The sequence below is a fragment of the Ixodes scapularis genome, unplaced genomic scaffold (assembly GCF_016920785.2).
Source record: "Ixodes scapularis isolate PalLabHiFi unplaced genomic scaffold, ASM1692078v2 PGA_scaffold10__122_contigs__length_95168666, whole genome shotgun sequence".
Classification (NCBI taxonomy): domain Eukaryota; kingdom Metazoa; phylum Arthropoda; class Arachnida; order Ixodida; family Ixodidae; genus Ixodes; species Ixodes scapularis.
The window spans coordinates 27,181,824-27,209,232 of NW_024609836.1; the positions used below are offsets into that span (position 1 = coordinate 27,181,824).

Consider the following 27,409-nt stretch of genomic DNA (forward strand, 5'->3'; position numbering starts at 1 on the left):
CGACTGGAAGCTCCGGTATGCTTGGTGTGAGTCGGTGATTACCCTGGTTTTGCCCGGCAATAGGTAACCCCGTCTTGTTCCGCAATGCTTCGATTACTCTTTTAGCAAGTGTATTTATGTACCAGTTTTATTTCACACACACTTGTTCTCACTGTTTATATTACTCACCAGCCCTGTAGGTATCAGCCACCTGTCTGTTCATATGTTGATCTTTTGTATTTTTCAAGTACTTCCCCCCCCCCCCCCCCCACACACACACACACACACACTCCTTATGTAATGCTCCTGTTGGGGCCTTTAAAGTTACAATAAATATATATATATATAAAAAAGCTGCCAGCAGCATTGGAAGAATTTAGGAGCGGGGGTGGGGGCAACCAGTTTGAATTCCTGTGCCGACGTGATGCCACACATAACTTGAGCACATTATATAACATTCCCACCCATCTGATCGGCATTCCTAATCAGTTTTATTTCCATATGTTCAGTGACAATGTAAGCCAGTTTTATATACTATACTTTTATAGTATTACTTTTCCGTACTTCTCACTGCAACGTTTTCATGGCGAGCATACTGTTCCCAGCTGCAGATCACGACAGCCGCGCACAAGTAGCGAGCCTCAGTTTGGGCATCTAGGACGTAGTACGTAGCTGTTGCGCGCCTCGTACGCACTGCAAAATCTGCGTAAAACGATCCAAACTTCTTTCAGCAAGCGCTGTGACCCAAGGGGGTATCGGAAATCGAGTGTGTTAGCGCACCGCAGCTCGTACGGCGAAAGGTCCCGCTGCCAGGGATCCCCACCCCTACCCGTTTCGATCTGTTGTGAGGCACAGACCCCAGGCTAGCAGTCGTACTGTAGTGGCTAAATTTTCTCATCTACAGCCTGAAACGGTGTCGCCAGAACCTAGACAGGCCGATCGCACGCTATTTAAAATAGTGAACGTCTTATTTTCTTCCGCTGTGCCCAAAATGACGACAGTGCATGCGATTGAAAGACCAGCGGACAGGCTACCACTCTTGCCTTCGAATCGCTCGGGAGTCGGGCACCTGCATTTGCACCATGATCGAAGAACCAGAAAGAAGCGATGTCAAATCACATCGACACAGAATCACTCCAAGCTTCCTTGCTTGTGCCCTTCAGCTCTGCGCGCCGTCAGCCGTATCAGCGCATTAACGCCTGCCGCGCGCGTTCCGCCGCTCATACAAACAACAACAAACAATCAGGGTGTTATGCTGCAGAAAGTTACTTCCGCCAGTTTTAGCGGAATGCGGAGCTCAAACCCTGCTGAACCGACGATATTCAAGGTATTGAATTTGGCGTAAGGGTAGTGTGTTTGGGGTATGCGAAAAAGACTACGGTATTGACTATGGCGTACGCCGAAATGACTACGGTATTGATTTTGGCGTACGCCAAAACCACTACCGTAGTCGGAGCGGAGGGGTAGTGAGATCGGCGTCCTACACCGGTACGATGCTTATCCACCGCACGCTCAACAGTTTCGGTTTGTGAGGGGTTGACGCGCGAGCCGCCAGTGTCGCTGCCGCTGCCCGATGCCAGCGTTGCAAGTGATGGCGGACTCCACGAGTGGGCCGGTCCCGACCGAAACAGGGTCCGATCCGAAGGGGCTTCCACCAAACCCGGACGCGCACCTCACCGACATTCACACACACTCCTGGGGATTCGCGCTGGACGCGCTCTACAGGATGGCGACGGCGTTTTTTAAAGGTGAGCGAGCGGCGCTTCCGTTCCTGACGAGGTCCGGTGGCTGGCTGCCCAGCCGTGGTTCCGCTGTGTCCGGCGCTCGCGGGTCCTCTCTGTGTCCAAACGCCTGTCCGGCAACGCTCCTGGCGGGTCGCTTGACCTGGGTCGCGACCCTAGTACCAGCTCTAGAGCCAACCGAGCACGTTGAAACCTTATGCCGTGGCTTGCGTGGCAAGGACCGAGCGCTGCGTTCCAAGCGCTGCGCGCAGATCTTAACCAGGGACAGCTATCGCTTGGAGAGTGCTGACGACGAATTGCCAGCGTTTTTGCGCCGTAGGCGTGGGTGAGAGGAACCCAGGCTTGGGATACCGTTGTTTACTTAGCGCTCGGACGGGCCAGGTTCGTCAAAGCGCGTTCTTTACGCAAACCACAGCTGTGTTCGGCTTTGAGTTGCCCTACTAAAGTCACTTGTGTGGTGCGAACGAACAGCAATCTGTGCGCTCTCGAGTTCGAAATAGGATGTCGGGAAAAGTGTGTTGAGTGTTCACCGGAGCACGTGCGTCGCTGTTGCACCCGCAGGAAGTTCAGCTGTCTATATGGTGTGCAATAAGTATGGCCTGCCATACAGTATCTGTGTACTGCCTGGCTGCCGCTGCTGTGTCAGGCAGGCACTGCTATACTTTGTGTCTCCGCAATTTGGAAAGAATGAATGCTCACCCCTTCCAGCCAATCGGGGCGAAGGAGGCGAGGCATGTGATGGCCCTTACCAAAGATACGGAGGCGAGAGCGTGTCCCAAGCAGTTGAAGAAGAGGGGAAGGAGGCTCCCCTCTTTCCCCTCTTCCAGGACGCACGAAAAACGGGAGTCCCTTCTTCCCCTCTTACCTTAAGAGGGGAGTCCCTTCTTCCCCTTTTACCTTAAGAGGGGAGTCCCTTCTCTTACCAGGACCCTTTTTCGTGCGTCCCAGATGTCGCTTTTGTCCCCCTTGGAGATTAGACATGTCACTCAAAATTAATACAAAGGCGGCTTTTTTCTCTCCCGCTCGTAGCTTTGACAGCATTACAAGCAACTACTGAGATATAGACACATGTCTCCCTCCGTCGTGCTGATTGCCTGTCTGGGACAGTAGTCTTTGCCGTTTGCCAAGTTACGATGAGATGGAGTATAGCAAGCTTTGATTGTCATTGTTGCATGATGATGGGTGAATGCATGCTCTGAGCACGCACCGAGCAACACAACACTTTGCTTATGGCCACTGAAAACCACCTATAGCCTGTCAAAACGAGGTCATACTTGAACAAAACGGATGTCACGTTTCCAGGTTTCATTTGCGTCATCTGTTGGTCATTTGGGGTGGGGTGTTCAACAAATGCCCTATTTGAGTGGATTGTTCGCAGCGCATGCTGGCAATGAGGCCACACTTATCGTGTGCTAAAAACATTATTATTGAGAGTGTGGAATGCCTTTTGCAGAAGGTCCGTGGAAGCTTGCCGTTGGTGCGCGCTCGGCGGCATCAAACTCATCTAAGATTGCCAGTGAATTGTCATCAACAGATTTGACAAATTGGGAGTGCTGGTAATGTTGTGTGGATAAACATCCTCTTCGTTGCTTTCTGTTAACTTTTTTAACCATTAAAGAGGAGCTCCACTGATTTTTTGAGCCACCTAATCCAAAGGCATCAGCTGAATGTTAGTTGCTTCCTGATTTTGAAATGCTGTCTCGTTCCCCCAGATTAAATCTAGTTAATTAAAGAAGTAATATTTTGTTTGCTACCGAAACCAAAACTTCGTTCTCTCTAGTTTTCCCCAGTTTTTCGCATCACCCAAACATGATGTCACCAACAGGAAGCAAGGCACACGGCCGGCAATCAGATATGCTCACTCCCATCTTGCTCGCTCCTAACAGCAAGCATACTTGGTTGTTTATGCTAGCTGATGTTAATAACAATCTCTGTTTGCACAAAGTATGATCTTTGCCTACGTGCTGAACTATGAAAAAGTGATGTGATTTTGAGAAAACCGTTTTTGTAACTGGGTAAGCTCAAAGCGCTGCTCACTAGTTTAGTGAAATCACTGACATCAATACTTTTCTCTTTTATCACAAGCAAGCAGTTATGCTGGCAAAAAAAGGTCGAAGAGTCTCGCAATGCATTTTTTTACTTATTACCCAAGTTCCATGGAGAATAGTCGGAATATGATTACAGGTGCTGCACATGCTCGTCTTAGCTGAATGCGTGTGCCACTTGTTTTAGATTTGCCTTAGAAACATTACTGCTGCGGACGCCAGCACATGTAGCGCTAACTACATTTGTGGCATGCATATGCTCCTTAGTGCTTGGGTAACTCAGCAAAATGCCTCTAGACCATTCCAGAGAAGTTCTTCTGGTCAGTGCCATTTTCAGCATTTGTGCGTGTGGCATATACTTTGTTCGCCTTCCGAAACGGCGAACATGCACGTGCTGGATTGTGATCCACATGTGATTTCGGTAAACATTGAAATGGTGTGTAGACTGGAATGAACCACATTCGTGTGTGCCAGGTGGCGAGTAAAGTTTGTGCTCAAGTGAAAATTAAAAGAACTCTGCAACCACCAAGCCAAACATCACCCAGGTGCAGTGATAGGCGTATGAAATACACAAATAAACTATCAATCTTTGAAGAAAGGATAGTTGCTTGAAGATGCAATAGTGAGTAAAGTATAAAATTCTAACATAATACTGAAAATTCAAATAAATCAATAAAAACCAAAACAAAAATTTATATACATTATATTTTTGTTTGTTCACTGTCGAAGTAATAATGCAGTGCGTTCAACCACTCATTGACGAGTGCAGTTAAAGAAAAATAATTTTTCTTTATAGGATTTTTTTAAAACTATTTTTTGGTTCTGTGCAGCCTGGATCAGCGATGAATTTACATGCCTCCCCTCAACAACATTGATATTTTTAATAGCTCAACTAATTTTAGACCCTATTTAACATTTTTCTGAGATAGGATAAAATAAAAACGTGTTCACCTCTTTTGTTGGAAAAAAGTGCATGCCAACAATTTAACGAACATACCAGGCCACTGCTGTATCGCATGTCCGAGCCCAACACCTGCTTCCTAAAACTCTGTAATATCGGACACAAACAGCAGTGTGTCAAAAAGCATGCCTAAACTCAAACTTGAACTTCGTTTAGAGGATTCACTACTCGCTGTCAACAGATCGGCCGCGTGATTGTAATGCCGAGAGCAGCCCGAGCTGGCTGCGAGGGCTTCCACTGTCTAAAGCTGATAGATTCACCGAAGCCATAGTGAACAACAGATGTGAATGCATGAAATGTCGACCAGTGCTAGAATATGCACTATTTTTCCTGATTTTATTGGCGCGGATGAAGGTCGTAGAGATGCAGAGCCGGCTTGAGTTGGCGATTGCCAATCTTGAAGCTGTTTCAACTGCAGATCGGTGCTCAACTCTCAGCATGCAGCAGTAAAGTACAGTGAAATTAGTACTCTCGGCTCATGGCTCGTGCACAAACACCTTTACATGGCTCACCTCAACGGCTAGCAGTTGAGGAAGGGTGATCAATACAGTCTGTCCATTTCCAGCCAAATGAAGATTGTAAAAAAAAAATTAGTGCAGTTCCCCTTTAACAGGTGTCGCTGGAGAGTCCTTCGAAGCCTGCAGTGACTCTCTCCTCTTCTCCTCTTCTCCTCTTGCAGAACACGAGGGTAAAGCTTTTCACATTTCCTACGAGGACAAGCTGAGCTTAGTGGCTTACACGCTTCAGGTGACCCACGGCCCCTTCAACGGGGCCAAGTGTGGACCCTTGGGCTACCTGGACGTCATCGGGAGGGATAGAAGGTACGTTGCTGCAGTCCACGTCCTACAGCAGTCCGCATTCCTAAAGGGGCATTAAACCACTTTCTGTGATAGTCTATTTATGGCCATAACTCCATCTATGGGCTCTAAGTAGGGATAACGCAGACCTCCCGAACTTCTAGTTCACAAGGTTCGAAAATTTTGAACATCACTAAGGTTCAAAATAGAAAGGTTTGCAACTTTAGGACCCTAATGATATTTGAATTTGAATAATTCGAAAATGTCGTGGTTTTAAAAAGTTTGAGGTCGAAGATTTTGAAATTTTTGACAAATCATTTGAAAAATTCATACATTTCAAGTTTATTTAGGGTTCAAGTTGGAAAAATTTTAACCTTTCGAAGTTTTTCAGGGTGCAAGTTAGAAAGGTTTGACAGTTTCAATCTTAAGTTCGAAATCTGAATTTCATGGACGGAGATAACATTTTGCAGTTTCAAACTAAGTTTTCATAAATTAATCTAAACAGAATCGCGAAATGTGCTACAAATTTTACTAGTGTTGCCCATTTCTCTAATACCGTGGTCCGTGAATATACTCCTTCCTTCTCAGTCCTGTCGTATTGACAGTACTGCCTGTATTACTCAATATTTGTCGCAACTTATGAAGCAAGCGTTGAACTGGTTGAACGGTTTATCGAAAAGCCCTAAGGCAATCAGGTGAACATACTTCCTATTTATTTTCGAATTAGTAGCAATCCGATCAAACGTCGCCTAAATGCAATGCTTGCATAAGACAACTAAATGTGCGGGGCAGCGCATACACATATAAGCATCCAGGCTTCCCGAAAACTTTTAGTTGCTCTTCGGCTCTTCGGCACGATTGTGCTCTTCGGCACGATTGTGCTCTTCGGCACGACAGTCCACAAAAGAGCTCGCTTCGCTCGTCTTTTTTTTCCCAAAACTTCCACGACCAACTGCCAGAATCACAGCGTCGGACAGCACGAGAGGCCAGTTTCCACAACGTAACTTGTTGCCACCTCGGGACCGGTTTGGATGCTAGGGCGGTGTAGGACCTAAAGGCACCAGTCAAATACGGGTTCGGGTGCCATAGTTAGGGGGTGCACGTAATCGTCATTATCGGCCACCGTTCTTTCTGCTTTCGGGTGACAAGCTATTCTTAAAATGTATGGGGCTGTCATTTGCTTTGTTACGCTTAAAAAAGAACTTGCTCGTTTTGTTAATTAATTAGACGTTTCCTTAGCGATACTGTGGGTGTCAAAACACGTTTAAAATCTTCGTCCTCCAGAGTTACACAAGAAAAAGCATCTCCGCTCGTGCGCCGTATTTACGGTGGGTCCGCCTTACGTTTGCCGAGTCACCAACAAAGAAACCTCGACACTTTTCGGCATATTTTCGAAGCACCAAGCCGATGACGTGTGATTTTCATCCAAAACTTGGTGCTTTACTCACTGACAGCTTAGGAAATGCGGGGGTACGACCTCTTATGTTCACACTTCTTGCTTCTCAATTTCTTCAGCACTCTTATCAGCTGATACGGCCATCTCATTGGCTGCAACATCAGATTTTTCTTTCAAACCAATTAAAGCCTCAGAAAAAAAATGAGCAGCATCTACCTTCTTAGTTTGGAGCCAAAGCAAGCAGCCTTGTGGCCTGGAGCCGACCAGATGCCACCACTGGTTATCGCAGCCACGCGCCGGGATTGACAAAACACGGAACACACGCCGAGTTCCAGACGTTGTCAGGGTTCGGCTATTGTCGTCGTTGTGGCGTTTGGACAAAAGCCATTTCCCGAACGCTGCCGAGCTATTGGTTATCGCGAGCCCAAATCGAGCACTCGTGCAACGCTCGGATCCTGGATCTACTAGCCGCATTCAAGCACCGCCTTTGGGGGACTGTGCCGATGCTGTGACCTCCGAGTTACGTCGTCAAGTTTTGCAAAGGGGAGATCAAAAGAAAACGCTCACTTTTATTTTTGAAATCATGCCGCAGCGAAGAAGTTCCTTGATTACTGGCTTTGCGTGCGGGTGTACTTGGGCACCATCAGTGCCGGCAAGCTTGTGTACAATAACATTCCAACTGGATATTGTTTCACTGCCCCTTTAAGCTGTCATTGACAATAGCTGACGATGTGAGCCCGACGTGCTGGCAGTGCCACCGCCGGATAGAACACACTCGATTTTAGATGCTGTTCGTTGTACTATGGCATTTATGGGAAGTTCCACGACTGAAATGATCCAGCAACGTTCCAGAAGTCGTCGGAGGTGCTCATTTGAACCCCCATTTTGTGCAGGCAAGCGTGGACGGCACTTGGGGATGTTGACCGGAAGACTGCCATGGAGAAGTTCATCGAACTGCTAAACCTAAGGTGTCCGCTGTTTCGGCCGTTTGTCGAGGCCCACAAGGCGGATATGGAGGAGAAAGAGCGGAAGAGGTGAGCTCGGAAAACTTTCTGTATTCCTTCGTCTCGGTCAATTTTTTTTAATATGCATGGATAGTCTGAGACCCGACAACTAAATGACTTTTTGATAAATTGACAATGAGTGAAAATTTGCTGTGCCACAATTATGCTGAAAATTACATCTTCAAACCGAGAGTCAAAAATATGAAATCACAGTTGCAATGAAAATTGCTGTCCTGCAGGAGGAACTCAAAAATAATAAAAAAAATATTTACTGCATGTTTGGTCATTCTGCTAATAGCATTTAAATGCGGCGGCTCTATAGGATGGGTGGTGCTCTTAGTACAAGTTGTGTCTAAAACAGCATGACCCTTATTTTCTGGGTCACCAAGAGAGGGAAAGCGTGCTTTCCTGCCCTTTCCACTCCTCATTCCGCACGCTTTTTCTACACCACCGGACTCTGCTCCTCTCTTTCTTGCCCTTTCCACCCGTCTCCGCTCTGCACGCCTCCTCACACCACCTGCTTCTGCTCCTACCGTTCCTGTCGGGTCCGTAGCTCAGTCAGCGGTGCACTCGGCTTCCACGCCGGTGGCCGGGGTTCGATCCCTGGCACCATTTGACGTTTTTTTCCAAGTCACTTAGTGGTTACGGACTGACCGACCCACACATTTCATGCTTATGTGGTTCCTGAGGTCGGTTAACCCTATAAAGCTACCGTCTTAATCTGTTTTTATTGCTTCTCTGACGGTAACACACTTGTTTCACTAGAGGAAATTGCATTCAATGTTCATGTTATCTGTTAGAAAAAGTGGACCATCCATTCGAAGTAGCAACCCTACTGTCGTGAATCGCTTTTTCTTCAAATAGCGTTTGAATGGAACATAGGCTTGGTCGGAATGTGTTGCCACCTGTATTTTTACCTGACAAGATTCTTAGAGACCCTCTCCCTTTAAGAACACTCACAAGGTGTTGCAAATATAATAATCAATCAATATAGAAATACACTATAAATGTAAATTGCAAAACCACTTCTACGTCGCGTTTGCACTAACAGTTTCGCACGGCTATGGTGCCTGGAACGCTTCTCAGACTGGCGTGTTTACTGGCCCGAAGTGCCCACGCGTCGAAAGTGGCTCCGAAGTGGCAACAAAATGGCGTCGCAGGAGCCGGAGTGTCGGGATGTCGAATATCACAATCCCGGTGGTCTGTTGTAGGAATGTGGGCAGAGAAAGCAAGCGAATGTAAGCATCGCCGTCGTCGCTGAGTCCCAACTCCAGGCTGCCAAAGCTTTTGCAGACTGTGAAGCCGGAGAGCGACTCACGGCAGAGCGGGCGTCCGCCACATTCGCCGCAACTGCAGTGACACCACCAGGATCGCTGCAGACAACATCGTGGCAGTTCTGCGAGTTCGTCGAGCGGAAATTGAGGGCTGCTTTTGAGGACGCGGTGTGATAGGTCTGTTTATTTTAAACATACAGATAATACAGATATGAAATACGGTTGCTGCCGTCGCTGACACCTGCAAAGTCCTTTTTGTTCGCCGCGTGCCCTGCTCTGTGCCAGGTCCGACTGGTAGCCGTCAAAAACGAAAGCACACAACAGGGGGCACTGGCTGTCAGCCAGAAACAATGAGTACCGTGGTGAACACGCCGGTCAAAGATGCGTTCCAGGCCCCACAGTGCAGCAAATGCTGTTGCGAACGCCGGCTTTCCAAATGCGCGGCCAACGCGTTTCGGTTCAGGGAAGTTGGGCGTTTCATTTGCTTGGCCTTCACTGCACATGTTGTTCCAGGCTGGAGGAAGAGGAGGAGAGGAGAAAGGAGGAGGAAGAGGAGAGAGAGCGGCAGAGGCTAGAGGAAGAGCTTGCCAGGCAGGAGCAAGAGAGGCTACACCAGCTGGAACAGAAGTGAGTGCCGTGGGATTTCCTTCCGCAGGAGGTCTCCAAGTGGTGCAACTGAATTTCGGTCAGGGGCTGGTTTTTCTCGGCCGACCGTGTGCCAAAGTTTAGCGGAATAAGTCTGGTTTCCTCCGGTGGGGGGTTCTCAAACTGTTTGATCTCGAGGAAACCCTATTATTTATTTTATTTTATTTACATTGTACCTACATCGCCCTGTGGGCATTATTGTAGGGGGGTTTTAGAAAACATTATAACAAGTGGAAAAAGAAAACGTCATTATCATCAATGGACACAACATCTTCCGGGAGATCGTTCCACTCTCTCGCGGTTTTGACAAAAAATGAATTCGCAAAACTGTCAGTCCTGTAAGTGGGAACAGCAACCTTTTTAGAATTATCACAACGGGTAGAAACGTAGGATGGCTCCATAAGATAAGTGGCTTTATCAATTCCTGTTTTGTTGTGAAAGACACGGTGGAAAAATTTTAGTCTTAGTTTTTTTCGCCTACATTCGAGTGTTTCCCATCCCAGCATGGCTTTCATATCTTCATAGCTTTCATAGCTTCGAATGGCAGTCAAGAAACCCCTTCTGGCGTCGGTATTGATTCATTGAAGCAGTGCGGCGGCTTGCGGACCTAGTACACACATACTGGGGATGTTTGTCTGATAGTTATGCATCAATGAGCGGCTGAGGACTTCTCAGATAGGTCTTAAACCTGGAGAACGCTTTGCTTAGGTTAGGGATGGAAATCTGGGAGCTCTGGAAATGCACGAGGGTGCTAAGGGGAACTCCTGGGTGGTAGGAACCCGGCCTGAGAACGCGTGTTCCGCTGACGATGCAAACAGCCGTCTGGTGTCTGCTCTTTCATTGAGAGGTGTGGCCTCAGAGGAAGAGATGCTACAAGACGGAGGGGCAAGCTTGTGGACTTTTGGTGTAAAAAAAAAAGTAGGCATCCTAGAAGTTAACTTAAAATTTTATTTTTACACGGAATCTGTTTATTGTGCCGCCTCGGTGACTTTGAGGCAGAGCGCCTGCCTACTGATCCCCGGGTAGCGGGCTCGAATCCCATCTGAGGTGCCCACGATCGGACGGAGGCCCATTGTGGAGAAGGCACCGTTCCACCGAGATTTCGGTTGCACGTCAAGAGATCCCCCAGGGCCGGTTTTCTCGAAGCGATGGTAAACCCATCTTGGTAAACCACGGTGCCTAGGAAGGAAAAAGTACCTAGGTACTGTAATAAACGGCTGGATATAGAACAACAATAATTATTTTTGATTGGGCAGTAAGATTCGCCATCTATCGGTGAAACAAGCCAGTCATTTTGTTTATCGTTTTTTTCCGCTGGTTGTTATCGATCTAGTATGGTATTTTAAGTCAAAATATAGTAATGTTGTACCTGAAGACCAATTTATTTGCTTCAGATGGTACGAAGAAATTTTAGCTACTATGCTAGAGTTTGTCGACGAATATTCGAAAATGTAAGAAACATTTCTTTCAATATGTTTCGCCATAAACAACGCATAACATTCCCGTGTGCGTTCCAGTCTGGCAACGCCGATGCTGTAGTCTCGTTTTTGTTCCTTGCGACGCACGTTTCTGCGATTCCTGCCGATCTCAACTGTTTGCCCTCTCTTCTGTTTGCCCAACCGATCCACCGGTGACGAGAAGCTAAGCTTCTCATCACCGTTGAATTGCTGGCCACCAGGGATATATAGAAACCTCGATGCTGTCGGCATACTGTCGGCGCACTGCGAACAGAAAAACAGTACAATGTCCCAGTTGTTCACCCGGAACAAAGACTTTATCGAAGATAACCCCCTTTCTCCGCAAAGTAATCGCTGCTCACGAGTTGGCGTGCATAGTGTAACAAATTAAACGTGTTAGTACAAATATATATCAACACTCATTCGCAAAACATTTTTTTACTCATTATAAAAACACTTGCAAGGCTTGTGTACCGTCATATGTCTTGGATCCCGGACTGCTGAAGAGTGATGTGTTTGCGGAATGCTGCCATCGGTTAGTTTAGTAGTCCCTCTGAACTACAGCTTTGCTTGACGTGCTAATAGGTTGATGGTGCGTCATTAATATAACAGCTGGATCGAAATGAATGTTCAGCAGAACCAAGAACTATGAGCCCTCATTAAGCGACGTCGCGGCCATTTTGCTTGTAGGTACTGCTCCTCCCTCGGCGCCCCTGCTCTCCCAGTCACGTGACCTAGAATTCCCCCTTCTAGGGACAATAGTTAACTTTAACCCACGGTTCGTGTTCGAGAAAACGGGCCCAGGTAGTTGAAACTAATCCCCCAGGGTGTGCCAGATGCCCTTCGTTGGTTCAACACGTAAAACCCCCATATTTGACTTTAGCAGAATTGGTTTAGGGCAGTGGTTCTCAAATGGGGTTCCACAAACCCACCAAAATCCACGAAGTCATTTTTGGGGTCCACGAATCCCTCGCCTCAACTCTCAACCCCCTCTCCCTTTTCTTGAAAAAAAACTTGTAGAGCCTATCCACTTCACGTGAAGATGGAGGACCAGCCGAAGCTGTTATCTTTACGACAACTTTTTGACATTGATACGATTTACATATGATTGCAATCAAGGCACGTACATGACTTCATTGTTTAATTGTCTTTATTTAATTCTTAGTGACTAACGTAATCATTGCCTTATGGTCACTATGGTAAACCGCCATTGGTTGTATTTTGACTTTGGATACCTTCTTGCTAAATGTGAGGTCGATGCACGTTCTGCTGTTGGTCATTGGTATACCTATACATGTTGGTATACGACTATTCTGTTTTACAGCCACTTGGGCTCTTTATCAGCGATGCTGCTGATAAAGAGCCCAAGTCTCTTTTATCAGCATTGCGGAAGCGAAAGAAGGTTATATCAGCGTGTTCTGCCCTCAGCCTCCTCACAGCGCACTCTCAGCTGAGATAAGTCTGTGACCCTAGATGATAACATGGAATCAGGACCTCACTAATAATGCCAAGGAAGACTGACTGACGCGGGTTGCCCCTTTTTTTAGGGGCGAAACTCCTTAGGGTCTGGCCTTGTCCGTCCGGCATCCGTGCTCACATCGATCTTGCTGGTGCTTGTGCTCGTGATCGTGCTCATGAGCTCACACGCTCACGTGCTCGTGTAGGGCAAAAAAAAAAAAATTTTGCGCAGTTGACAGGATTTGAATCTGTGCGGGGAGACCCCAAGGGAGTTCTAGTCTATCGCCTTAACCACTCGGCCACGACTGCGGGACGTGTAGGGGGCTCTGAGATGTGGTAGTAACTCAAGAGCTGGAGATGTCATGGATGAAGCGTTGCATGTAGCTGCTCAGCGTCTATACAGGAGAGGGCGCTGCGGTCAAATGCATATATAATCGCGTTAAACTTTGCATGCATTGGCTCAACGTTTATAGACGAGAGGGCCCTGCGGTCAAATGCTCAAATGCGTATATAACCACGTTCCACATTACACATTCTCTTTCTGACGTGGATGAAAACGAACGAAAGGCTCGGCATGCTGCGGCTCAGCGTCTACGCAGACAAGCACCGCCAAAGCTTCGCCCCAATCAACATCATTCACCACGTGGAGATGCGGTCATTTTATTTATACTTCTCACGACCAATCGGAATGAAGGAGCGCCGTTTAATTGGGAGTTTTTTTTTGCTAACATCCATGGACACATTTTCTTCCATATCCTAGCACATAACAGGTTCGCTGTAAAACATGATTGTTCTTTGTTGAGCCTGGCAAGGTGGCGCCAGCTACCGCCCGCTACAAAGGGCACAGCCGTTACAATCTATCCATCCATTCATCCTTTTACTTAATGCCCCTAACTTCTCCTGTCTATAACAGTAAAAAATCCACTCTTCACACTGCAATTTACTTGTCTTACTTTATCCCATCCCCATTCCCCTTTCACCGCTGGCATGGGGTCCCCCATCACCCTCGCGTGTCTCCCAAGGGTCCCCGACACATCCATGCTTGGGAACCACTGGTTTAGGGATTTGGTTTCATAAACAAGAACATCCCCAGAAATTGTGACCCAAGAGTGTGATGCAACAGAGTAATGAAAAAGGGGGACTTGTTAAATTAAGCAGAATGCAGAAATTTAGCTGAATTTTTGTGCTAAATTTTCTTCGATTTAGTGTAATTCGGTGCGACTCCCGAGCTCGGAAAAGCTCTTTAAATAGACAGCCAGTGCAGGTCAAGGCTATCTGCATTCTTTCTCTCGACTTCGTCCCTAAGGTTAAGGTAAATGTTTTTTAAAATCTTTTTTCTTTTAATTGCACTTTCAAATGCTGCATAACATAAAGAAATTAAATTGTATCCTCGTGCAATATCTCTTAAAACGGCTTCTGTTTAAAAGGCCAAGTACATTTTTTTAAACAAAATGCGCAAACAATATTTATTTATATCGAAATGAAGACTGGCAAGGTTCTTGTTTTGTGGTGCACGCCTTGTAAAAATTTGTTTTCGAAGCTTGTGCCTTTTTTGTGGTCATCGAAACAGAAAACTTCACAATGTCCAGCCGTTTTCAGACTATGATAATAGATGAATCTGTGCCTGCGAAAGTTTGTCTCCCGTTTTCTGGCTAAATAAATTTTTTGATAAAGAATGTGGAAACCTTGCTTAGAGTAAAATACCAGGCAAGAGCCCACTCAAAATTTGAAGATAATCACGAAAAAAATGGGGGATGGGCGCTTGTCCAGTCATCAGTTTTACATATAATTGTACTGTGCATATTTTCTAAGATCTTACAAATTTGGAAATGGGCGCTTAGTGTGGGATGGGTGGATTTGCGGTAGTCTACGGTACTCGTAATATTACTAGTTGCTGCATTCTTGAACAATGGGGTAACTGTTCAGAGAAAAATGCCGGGTCGTGCCTCAAATAAAGATTAATCTTGGCACACTTTATATTACCGTGATCCTAGCATAATTACAAACCCGATAAACATTTGCGAAAAACGAAAATTCCTGCCGCAAACGAGTTCTCGAGTTTGCACATTTACTATATTTCACATAACTAGCCCTTTGTCCTCAGTCAAAATGTGATACAGTATTTGAAAAATAGACAAAAGAAACTGGCGTGCCAGCTGTGAAAGATCGTGCCTTCCCCCACTATTGTGGCAAAGGCAGTGGTAACATAGAATGTGATCAAGTGTAGAGATACCGTAAACTCCCGAGAGTTAGCCCAGCTAACATAAAGAGCAAATCGGCTGAAAATATGGAGTGGGCTAACTTTCGGTGTACAATCAAGAAAAGTTTGAAAAGAATTGCTATTTTTAGGTCGTGTCCATTCCAAACTTGTTGTGGTGGCGAGGGGCAACGAAGCAAAGATGACTGTACTTCCCAGTCAGCTACGTTCGTTTATATCCCGCCATAGCAAACTAGCCTCACTTACGCCGAGGCCATCATTGATCCCAACACCACTATCACTAGGAGTGGGCTATCTTTCGGTGTTTAAACAAATATGGCAAATCAAGCGAAATAGGGGTGGGCTATCTTTAGGGGGTGGGGCATCTCTCGGGATTTTACGGTAGATGCGATCGCAGCGCCGCCATTCCTGGCACTGCGACAACCCTAGCACTGCGGCAACCGTGGCGCCGTAGATCTTGGCATGATACATAACGAAACAGAAAAGATGAATGAGTTGTGCCATGCAGAGGTGTTCTTAGAAATAATGGCTACCTAAAAAATGTACCCAAAGTGAAAAAAAAAAAGAGCTGTCGAGACCAGTGATTGCGGTATGCTAATATATGCAGTAATTATTCTTCGGCGTGTCATTTGTCTGCAGTTTCTCCGGTCAATCAATATTTATGCTTCGACCGCCACTGATCGTCAGACTTGATTGATGGTGATGCAATTTGACATTTTGGTGGTTGGCGGCTCGAGACACTGGTTGCTCTCTAATGAACGATAGGCATTTGCGAATATTGGGTTTTGAGTTTGAAGCGTATTTGATGCGAAGAGTGGTTTTAACCGAGTGTTTTCGAATCAAGTATTGAATACTTTCTCCAATCCCTGACTACTGTTGCACCATTTTTAAACGAAAACACAGCTGAAGTCGTCAAGGTAAATGGACAAGCTTCCACTTGTCCATTTACACATTCATTTTAATCTAGCTGTATTTGCAGACTGTGGCTTGAGAAAGTCCAATGCTGACGCTGGGGTGGCAAGTAATTGGCAGCTTTGACATAAAATTAAACCTATAGAGATTCCCATTTATGCCTAATCGAGGGTATTTAAAAACAAAAACTTGCTGTACACAAATATTCTTTAGTTTCGAATAAAAAAAATACAATCACGAATAATAATCGCATAGCAATAAAATGGAAAATTTTACTGTAATGTAGATGTCAATATTCACAAAGTATTCATTTTTTTTAGATACTCAAGGTGCGGGCATGCACCATCCCGCTTTGAAAGTGTGATTTTCTCCGAAGCACGCGACTGCAATATTCATACTTTTTGTTATATAAACCGTTGCGGGCGAGCCCTGTTGAGCGCTCTCTTTATCGAGCACCGGTGCACTGCGGAAGAGCAACACCCGCAGAGCTCACTTCCGCGAGTGTGGCTTCTCCTCGGTACATTGGTACTCGGTAAGAAGTGTGCTCACAAGGCTGACCCATCGCAATCAGCACTTCGAAAAATATGAATATTGCCGTTCATCTCCAGGTGAATATCGAATGGCGTCTTATTAAAAAAACGAGTATTAGAATATTTGCACAATTGTAGACGGTATGCAAAATTAATCGCATTAATGTAAAAAAAAAACCTGTTTATGTTTGGTCGTGAAGGCCGCGGCCATCTCCACGAAGCTTATACAGACATTCCCGATAAATAGTGTTGACTTGGGGTTGAACCTAGCATTTGCCTTGTAACTACTGAAGATGCCAGTCGCGTGGAAGGCGAAACATCTAGTGAAATTGTCTTTTCTGGTGTGTCAAGTCAGTGCTCTTAAATTATGACCTCTCCCGGCTTTCGGAATATTTTTGCACATGGAACCAAATACTTCACGAGTATTTGATAGAACTATCATGCTCGACGTTGGACATCCGACAATCCTAACTCTTCCCTATTCCTAAACGTCCGCGTGTGTCCTAACATCAGAAAACGGCATTTCAGAAGTTAAAGAAGAGATGTTGTGGTAATGGGAAGAACGCTTTCATGCAAAGCTGAAGTGACTCAAATCTAGTGATGGGCCGAAGTTTTGCTGAATCAAAAGTTCGGCGCCGAATCTTCGGATTCGGCAAAGCCGAACTTTTGCCGTACTTTTCTAAAGATTCGGCAAAATTACATTGTTACCAGACTTAATGTTGATATTTATTTTTTTCTGTGGAAAAAAGTTTCTATGTATTCAACACAGTTATTACTAAATAAGGTGATATTCTACAAGATAATTGTATTGGTGTCGTTTTTGTGTGTTTACTGGCAATTTTAGTGACTGCTTACAGAAGTGGCGTGACAACGAGGTTGGGTAGTAGCGAGCGTGGCGCAGTCACAAATCACGCTACGAGAGTTTTGGTTTTGAGGCATCATCAGCGCAAGCCTGCAAGTGTTTGTACATTGTTAAAATGAAGGCAATAACACTGCATTCTTGCTTTCTCTGTGAGTCACCGTTTCGTGCGCGAAAATGAGTGCAATGGTTGCTGAGCCATCACCAGAAGAGATAACAACATTATTGTAAATATGCATGTTTTTCTATTTGAGTCACTTGACGTCAGCTTTGCATGAAAGTGTGCGTCCCATATTCACAACGTCTCGTTTTTAACCTTTAAAATGCCGGTTTCTGGTGTTAAGACACACACGGACGTTTAGGAAGATGGGGAGAGTTAGGAATGTTTGGATGTGCAACATAAATCATTTATTTCAACAACATACACGGGCTTGCAGGCTTGCGCTGATGAGGCATCATAAAAACTCGCTTGCCATGACTGCACCCGCTACTACCCACCCTCGTTGTCACACCACTTCTGCAAAAATTCACTGTAAAATTGCCTGTAAACACGCCAAAATGACACCAAAACAATTATCTTCTAGAATATCTCTTTATTCAGTAGTAACTTTGTCAATATGCATTAAAATACAAAACCTAAAATCTTTTTGTGCCTGGCAACAAAGCATTTTTGTCGAATCTTCAGAAAAGTGTCACGATCTTTCTCGAACATGGACCGTGTGTGCAATCCAATATGAGAGGAGGACGCGGAAGCATTGATATCGTCTGCACGCAAGAACGCAGCATACTCATCCTCGTCGCCATTGTCACAATCTTTCTCGAACGTGGACAAAAGGGGCCGAAGCACCCGCCGAGGAGAGACGATACGCAGCCTGGTTGTGAGGGTGGACGATGACTGACCGGAGCGGTGTGCGCTCAACGGCGTTTATTGGGCGCGTTGGGCGCGGTGATTAATGTTGCCTGCCGAGCCTGACGGCCGTAGGCGGGCGGACTGGAGGGGGCGCTGCATACTTGTTACAAAAAGTTTGGCAAAAATTCGGCTTTGCCGAGTTCCAAGATTCAGCACCGAATTTATGATTCAGCAAATGTCTGGCCCATCACTAGTTTCAAAGTAAGGTAAAATTTGTAACCTTCCAGTAATTTTCGGTTCCATAAACGAGCATCTGAACTTTCAAATATCCGAATCGGCCGCGTTCGAAGTCCTGTGCGCTCTTGCTTATTTCATGTGACATGGATGAGAGCTAGGGGGTAGCGCAGTTGCTCTCCTTGGAGAGAAACTTTGCTAGGCAACATTGGAGAGCACTTGCTCTCCAAGATTGTCTTTGTGGTCTGTTGCAACCAATTGTACCTTGAGTTTCCAGAATTCCTTTTGACGCCGCGAGGAAAAAAAAGAAAAAGAAAAGTTTGTCGATGAAATGTTTTAGGGTGGTGTTGTCCACGGAACGATTTTTGATGTAACGTCACAGTGTCGACAAAACGTGTTCATGAAACATGTTTTTATGAAAAGTTGTCCACGAAACGTAATTCCACGAAACGAGTTTCGACGAAATGATAGGGACCCGTTCCATTTGGCATCAAAATCCACCTCATTTTTGTTTCACTTGCTACAATCAGATTGGGGATTTCGAATAAAAAAGTTAGACATTGAAGATTTAACTTCTTTTGTTACCGTTATAAGCACATGAGTTTATGTATCAAAATGAATAAGATATCGGCTCTTTTTTTTCCAGCAGTAAGCAGGATTTTTTTATGCTTTGATTGTTTTCCTAAAACCTGGTAGTAAGAAGAGGCGGCGACGTACCGGCTGAAGCCAGCCAAACGAGCAAATCCCAAGTGACGCTGGAGGTATAACAGCCAAAATCGCTGTTGGTGCCTATTCAGCTGTCCTTTAATTCCGTCCAATAGCGTCTTTTGTTTTCGGTCATCGTTGGGGGCGTGTCCCTCCAAACCAGAAGTCTCCCTGGCTTCACCGCTGGTGGCGTCATGTTGCCTCCAGAAGGTTCCTAGCTCCTTCATCGATGCCTAAGACAAACACTCATTAAATTTGAGTGTGATGGATGTACCAGATAAAGACACCTTTGTGAAGTTTCGTTCTACCGAGTTCATTGATACAAATATTTTTCCCTGTAGGTATATTTATACTCAGGGAGCATACAATTGAAGCTTATGTCAAAATGCAAAATAAAGCTTTTTGCTACATTAAGGCAGTATTTATCTGAACAATTCCACGACGTAGCTGGAACGAGAGCCGTGACGACAAGACGCTGCGACGCAGTTGGAGTGAGAGGGGAAATCGACTTGGCAGCTGGCCAACTGTGCGGCAGCTGCCGCTTTTGAAACACTTTTTCGAACGATTTTTTTTTGTGAAGCCGACGGCTGAGGCGATTACAGTAAGAGAGCATCTCGTATGCTTTCAAAAGGGCGCCCCCGTGATTTATGGACCGCGTGTGCAATGCAATATGAGAGGAGGACGCGGAAGCATTGATATCGTCTGCACGCAAGAACGCAGCATACTCATTCGCAACCAAACCGTAGACGTCCGCCACTAAATTGCGAACGCCTTTTATGGCACGAGTTGCTCTTTCTCTTAAATCTCGGCTCTCTAAATGTAAACAGCGGGACGACCGTTGACCTTGACGGCGTCTCGTTGCCAGGCCGCGTTCCATTGATTTCCCAGCGATTCGCGCGTTCAAGCGTCGCGACTTTGTTGAAATTGTTTCCCGCGATTCAGACGCTGGACGGCGAGGAGTAGCGAGCCTTAAGAGGGGGGACAATTCTCAAACCGCGGAGAACATTTGCAATTTAATAGCGGAAGTATGCGTCGTGCAGCTCTTTGTTGACGGTCGACGCTTTCGTCGCCTGCCGATAAACCACGTGATGCCGATCGAGCGGTAAAAAAAACTAGGCTAGGCTAGAGAGGAACAAGTGCCGTAACTACGGCCACGATTGATCTGTTTTATCAGCGAGTTTTCCCAGCGGTTACTCGAAGATTCAAGCAAATTGTTAGCCCTCGCGAATAGGCGACGTGGGGTTTTGAATCGATCTCTGCGTGCCGCCGCCGTCGCCACTGCCGGAGTCGCGCGGCCTTGTGCTCCGACGCTTTGACGCATCGAGCGGTTTGCCGAAGGAAGGAAAAAAGACAGTGAGTTGGATTCGCCTCCTGACGCCGTTGTTGTGCGGGAAAGCTGCTTCTCCGGGGGACGTCCGCGGTCGCCGATGGTTTAGGTACGTTCCTCGGCGGCGCTCGCTTTTGCCCGTTAAACAAATGAACGGATGTGTCGCGATTAATCGGCCGAAGATGCGTACCGTGACGGCTGGTGCCGAGTTCGTTTGATCCATGCTGGCGTTTTCTTTATTGAGTGACCACGACGTCTCGTGTAAAACTCCCCTTTGGGGATTCATAACGCGCTTCTGTTGTTGCCACTTCGTGCGATGGCGTGTTCTTACGAGACTTGTTGAACCTTCACTCGCTCGCCGATCATCGATCAGTGTATCGGCCGCTGCCGTTTCGTTTACGGGCCTTGTGCAGAATTCACGGAGTCGTCGTCAGAGCTTGTTTTGCGCGATAGCGTTTTATCTCTTCCCGAAATCGCGAGGCTCCGCGGGAGATCGACCGGGCGAGGATATGGCGAATGGTGTCCGCTCTGTTGGTGCAGCGTGGAAAAGACTGTCTTCGGGTGCCGCAAATATCGCTCGCGTTGCTAGAGTAAATGAGGAAGTCTTGCCACCAGAGTGGCGTACTGTATTTTTTGACAATGCGATGCGGTTGTTAACGGTTCAGTTTGTTGTCTTTAATAGTGGTCGAAATCGTCTGGCTCCTTTGGCACCTTTTTTTTTTTTTTTTGCGTTTTCATGTTACAGTTGGAACGAATGAAATTTAACAAATCAGCTAGTGTATTAATCGCTCTTAGACATGGCATTTTTAGACATTGGGATCCGAATATGTAGAAGTTGACAGTCATCCCCAATGAGGTGAAACTACAACAATGCCAATACTTTTATTTGCTGGAGTGGTTCTTTGAAGACGTGGAAGACAAGTTAAGAAAAAGGCAAAGAAGCCCGAGTTGTATCGAGAATTTCTCTAAACATTACGATCAATGTCTCTGAAGCATGATTCAATATAAAATTCATTCACCTCCAGTGAGTTGGTGTTTGGCCCATCGAAGGAAGACTTAAGTACAGTATGAAAAGCTGATAGACAACTCGAAAGAATGTCTATTTGTTTTCTTTCTTGGGGATCATTTTTAACAGTTTCTATCGAGTGTGTAAAAAAATTGTTGCAAAAAGTATCTGTTGATTTTAAAGCGGTAAAGGTCATTTATATGGCACTGAATATGCAATCATAATAGTACCCAAAATATGCTGTTTTTAGAAAGAATATTTGTAATTCAGAATAGAATGTTTTGTCTTTTACAATGCATGTAATATTTCCTATAGAAGCCTTCCAAACATCACGCGTCGATTATTAGAAGGTTGGAACCACTGCACAGTGGTGGAACAACTGCATTGTGGAACTTGCAAGTCATTTCATAAGATAGCGAATGCCAAATTGTATCTTTCCTTTGAATATACTTGTCGTTCCAGTCACTGCAGCTATAATCCAAGGCACCTTCATTGTCGCAGATAGCGTCGTCATCCGTGTTGTTGAGACGATTGCTGATGCAGCACGTTTTGAAACTTTTTCGCACCATCTTGTCTGGAAAGGTCGTGGTCACGCCGGATCTCTGTCGGTTTGGCGTGACCGCGACCTCTCCTCTCCTCAATGAACTTCGCAAGCGCTTTTTCAAACTCGCAGATTTTGGTACCTCGGAACGCTTTTCGGTCACAGCTTGCAGTTTCTGTGCTCTCCTCCATCCATTCTCGCACGCATAACTCGTCAACGTGGTAACGGTTGTAGTTCCGGCTGGCCGCTTTATTTCTAATCTCTTCAACGAATCTAACGACAGTCGGTGCGTTTGACAGTTCAGCTCCGCCCATAAAAACAATGCAAATATGGCAAACCAAAAAAAAAAAAAAAAAAAAAAAAGAAGGAAAGTATGGAAGAGAAGTTGGGGAGAAGAAAGTCCCTAGGAGAGACCGGAAACGAGGGATTCTGGGGCATCTATCCCTACGACTGTGCACACTTCGCCGTGAAGCCACACTGCCCGCCGAAATTCGCGTATAACCCGCACCGCTAGTTTGCCATCGATTTATAAAAAGTTTAGTGCGGGTAATATGCACGAAAATACTGTCACACAAAAATAAAATAAAGTGTTACTGACTCAGTTTACCATCTTCTGGCTTCACCTTGAAGTTGAAACATCTTACAAGTATTTAGGTGTCTGTTTTGTAATAAACACGTATTGGTTGCTGCATATTAATGAACCCAGAACACCTTTCAGCGATTCATGTTTTAAACAGGTGTTCTGTAGACCTGCATCCGTTTTTGCCACAGTTGATAACACACACTTGCACACAGTCCCCTACTAATCTATTTCTTTTTTTTTTCATCCCCACTCGCTTTATGTATTTGGGACTGGAACGACCTCCCAGATCCTCTGACAACTAAACAAGACACAGGGCTGTTTAAGAAAAAGTGTCGGGACTTGTTTCATTGAATGTTGAATAAGATCGTAAAATGTGAATTTTTTTATTGTTGCCAGTGCGGTGTCATACCTGCTCAATTTGACCAATGTGTTCTTGTTTCGATTTGTAATCGTTGCTTTACTATCTGTTTCGGGGTTTTTTATTTTACTTTGTACAAATCTTCGCTCACGTAATGCCTCTGTAAGAATGTTGTTGAGCCAGATAAATGAAATGAGGGCCTCCTAATAGTTCCAGAGAACTGGAAAGTAGAAAGAAACTGGGGCAGGAACAAACAGGTTTGAAAGTCGTACGTTGGGGGACGTAAGCAACTGCCCATAGCCACTGCCATTTATACATCCATCCATGTGGTGGGGATTAGAGCTACTAAGCGGGCTACACTCGGCGTATTGGCACTTTAATTCTCGATTTCCTTACGGGCGCCGCCATTTTGATACTTAGTGCGGAACTTGCGCAATCAGTGGCCATTGCGATTTAAATTGCAATTTCCCGAGTTTCGGGCACAGCGTCACGAAGATCGGGTGTTATCGTTTTGGAGACCGTTTCTACTCTTCGGAGGGCGGAGAAGCATTTCTTGCGGTCGAAGAATAAGTGTCGGATAACTGGCAACTGCGATTTCAGGCGAGAGCACGACTAGAGCGTCGACACGCCGAGTTGTAACCGATTTAGTGGCTCCGGGCAGAGTCACTCTAGCTAACTCTGTGAGTGTGTGTGTTCCCTCACAGGCGACTGATCCAAGAGGCCCTGAACCGTCAGACGTACCACCAGTTCAAGGCATACGCGGAGCAGCAGTTCCCGGCCAGTCCCGACCAGGTGGGCGACCTTCCTTCTACCGGACGTTATCTGGATAAGAAGGCTGCATTAGCAATGTGTCCGGAACGTGTCCTCGACCGGCACGTTTAGCATGCGTCACAGTAGGTCTCGAAACGGCGACAGACTATGTCGTGGAACCTGGTGCGTTGCGTCGTTGGACAACGCAAGCCGGGCGGCCGACGCCAGAAGTCCCGGCAGAGGGTGTGAACGAATGCGAGGGTCGCCATCGTCGTCGCGGAGCCCCAAGTGTCGGTGGCCGAAGCTTCTGCGGACCGTTGAGCCAAAGAGTGACCCGCAATTTAACGGGCGTTCGCCACGTCCGCCGCTGCCGTTGTGCCGCCGCCGCTTTCGCAGCCGGTGGTAGCTCAATGTCTCTATGACGTCGTCGGACGGCAGTTGAAGGACCGCTTTTTTTTGGACGCGGTAAACACACCAGCCGGAAAACGTTTCAGGCGCTCGACTACTAGTGTTCGATCTTCTACGTTGCGTACCAGAGGTCGGTGCGAAGTCCAGATTAAAACCCAAGCGCCGCGTCGGCGTTCGGCCGAGGCTCATGTTAAATCTTCGAGAACGCAATCCTTGGCCCGATGCCGACGTGCATCAGCAAATTCCCGACGGATGCCGTTGCATGTTGGTGCGTCGGCACCATTACGAGTGCTTGCCACAATTTGACGTTTCAAGATGACTACCCGGTGCTTCCGACGCACATTCTGTTGCCTGATGCTGGCTCCTCTTCTGCAAAGAGGATATGCAAAGTGTAAGAAGTGACGTGAAAAAAACGAAGTGTACCGCGAAAACCCGAAAAAGCCTCCTCCGAAGCCTTCGGCATTGCTCTTATAGGTACCGAAAGCTTTAGGGAGCTTTCTGCAGCGAGGTCATCGCGTTTGTTTACGTGTCTGGAACGCCTAAAAACCTCGCACCCTTCGGCAATAGCTTTAGCTTTATGAGTAATAAGTAGTCTTCCGGAGCAAAGTCGGGTGTTGGGCGGTTCGGTAAATGTGACCTTTCTCCAAGCGGGAAAACTCCAAATGATGTTACGTGGCACAGAGCGTGTGATGTCACGCTGCTGTGTGACACTGTGCCACACGATGTGATGTTTAATGACACCAGAACGTATAATCGTGACGTGACTTCAAGTCTTGCGGTGTCGTGACATCGGACACCAAATTGTCACTTTTCTTTTATTTGGTTTTATTCTGACGCATCTGCCTCTGCGACACTTCGGCGATCACAGACTCTGAACCAAATGTACTTTGCGGAGCCTCTCCATCGTACGATGAGCTCTCATCCTACGAATTTAATTCTGGGAGGCGTTAAAAGTATGAATCGGAAGAGCTCACACTTTCATTGCCACTACCACAAGAGCAATCAACATGTGAAGCAACCAATTTTGCGCTCAGAGCTTCCAACTTTGGAACTATGAATAACCCCAGTAAGGCGAAACAGGGTGCGAATATATGATGTTTGCAGTTTCTGTGAGACTCACGACGACGGCAGCTTTTGAGAAGAGTGTGGTTTTGCATTTAGACGGGAACCTTCAAATGTGCAACTGCCGTGCCGCACATGTGCGGCAGTGACCGTCACGTGCATTAAGGGACTTTGCAGACGAAAGTTGCTTCCAGTTTTACATGGTCCCCATGGACATGCGCAGCAAGGGGTGCTGATCCGGCAGCTTCAGGAGCAGCACTACCACCAGTACATGCAGCAGGTGCTGGGGCAGCAGAAGGGCAAGACCACGGAGCCGACGGCGGCAGCCATGGACGAGGGGGAAGGCACCCCCGTCGGGCCCCCCGAGGAGAAGGAGCCCACACCAAACGGGGACAGGGCTCACAGCTCGGGCGAGGAGGACGACGAGGAGTCCACGGAGGAGGACGCCCAAGGTGAGGACATGCCTCCTCCCCCTCTCTCCCTCCCCTTGCAAATGCGTACAGGGTGGTTTTGTTTTAGACAGCCCGGAATTTACACATGTATAAAAAAAAGGAAGCTTGTGTAGGGGTTTGTTGGGTCCTTGCCTAAGTTGGCAGGTAAGGCGGCTGTTAGAAGAGAAGCCGAATGGGTTAGCATATATTCAGATGTATAAGTTTCATCGTTTTTTTTTTATTACTCAATTTTTGTTGGTGCGTTTTGTACAACAATGCGACTTGTATGAATATTTTTTCTTCAGGTACGGACCTTAAAGGGGTCATGAAACGCTTTTCCAACTTTTTCCTGTTTAGCTTTCCTCCTCAACTCATAAATCGCGCATTCCACCAAACAGTTAAGGAAGACGAAAATGGGGAGTCCCCTCTTGCTCGCACTCTCGTTTGTGTAATCCGGACACATCCATTCTCCCCCTAGAAGATTAGCCCGTCGCTCAAAATTCAGACAAAAGTTGCTTTCCCCACCCCGTTCATTCCGAAGCTGACAGTGCTGTTGAAGCCACATGCTCGTTGGGCCAGCCACACTTGCCACGTGAGCGTGGCAAATGTGGCTGCAGAGAATGAAGTCAGGTGATGAAAGGGAGGCGGCTGATTGGTCCGGCAAGCGCGTAGCTTCCACCATAATGTCAGCTTAGGGGTGAAGGGAATAAGTGAGGTCCGGTTGCGTGTGACGTCAGTTTGGACCCGATGACGCGCTTTTGGGACCGCGGATGTATCACAGTGAAAAGGCAGAGAGGTTGCGAAGGGGAGGAGGTACGAAATAGTCCGCTCTGTTTTCAAATTTTCGCACTGAAAGTCAGGCTTTTGACTTTCTACCTTTTTTTCTTTTGCTCCACTGAACGATGTGCTATTAGAAATATCCCAATCTAAAATGATTTATCCCAACCCAAAAATCGTTTCATGGGCCCTTTAACCTCTCGACGGTCAGGCTTTTTTTTTCTGAAAGATGCTTCGCAGTATACGAGGCTTTGTTTCCGAAGGAACAGTTTAAAGAAAAGGTCAGGTTCTTCTTTAAATATCTAGCGAGAGGATGCACATTGCTTGCAGGCTGTTAAGGTTTAGAAACATCAAGTGAAAACATTGACGGTGAAAAGTTGTCGCCTTTATTTTATTTAATTCCATTTTGCCCTGTCCCCTTCCGCGACATTCCAGTAGCTTGAGATTTCTGACCGGAGGTAGCTTACAGAGCTTCTCCTTCAGACGATGACCTTCATCCTCTCAATTTAAAGGGACCATGAAATGACCTTTTTACTTTTGCAAAATAACTAACTTTAACATTAAACCTTATGTTCACTGAATGCCAAAGAGGCATCCGTTTTCGTTTCAGTTTGTTAACTTCTACACAAAAAATTAATAAAATATCAACTTTTCCTTTCTCTCCAACTCACCGCAAAACAAGCTGCGGCGTAATATTGACAGTCGTGACGGTGTGCTGGTTGGCGGTGTGCTGGTAGGTTTTACTGCGCTGATGGCGCTGATGCCACCGACATAATTTCTGAATCGGCGCCTCTCATCGCTACAGAAATTGTAATTTGGGCACTTCGGTACACTGCAGCCTTTTGGCATAGCAACCGAGCGATCAATCACAAACAGTGTAAACACTACTCGAGCAGCCAGAAAACGAAAGTCTCCTCTGCGAAGAAAGTGTGACCAGGAGCAAACCCATTCAGCAGACGACGCTCTTGGGTTGACTGCGCAGGTGCAGTCGGGTCTTTCTCTTGTTTCGTTTACCACACGATAGATGGCGCTTGGCTCTGAGCATTATCGAATTCGGCAATTTTCATCACATCTCTGATTATGCCACAAAACGTGGATCT

At 46.3% G+C, this 27,409-nt stretch overlaps 1 protein-coding gene across 1 annotated transcript in view; it reads left to right on the forward strand.

Annotated features, from left to right (window-relative positions):
- Window positions 1-1,551: 1,551 nt before the first annotated feature.
- Window positions 1,552-27,409, forward strand: part of LOC8038497 (Golgi resident protein GCP60) — a 34,982-nt gene continuing 9,124 nt past the window's right edge. Inside the window, exons 1-6 of the mRNA XM_029971498.4 lie at window positions 1,552-1,727; window positions 5,407-5,548; window positions 7,814-7,954; window positions 9,712-9,825; window positions 23,586-23,673; window positions 25,325-25,553. Of these exons, the coding sequence (XP_029827358.2) occupies window positions 1,553-1,727; window positions 5,407-5,548; window positions 7,814-7,954; window positions 9,712-9,825; window positions 23,586-23,673; window positions 25,325-25,553 (889 nt within the window). The 5' untranslated portion in view covers window position 1,552. The remainder of the gene's footprint in view (window positions 1,728-5,406; window positions 5,549-7,813; window positions 7,955-9,711; window positions 9,826-23,585; window positions 23,674-25,324; window positions 25,554-27,409) is intronic.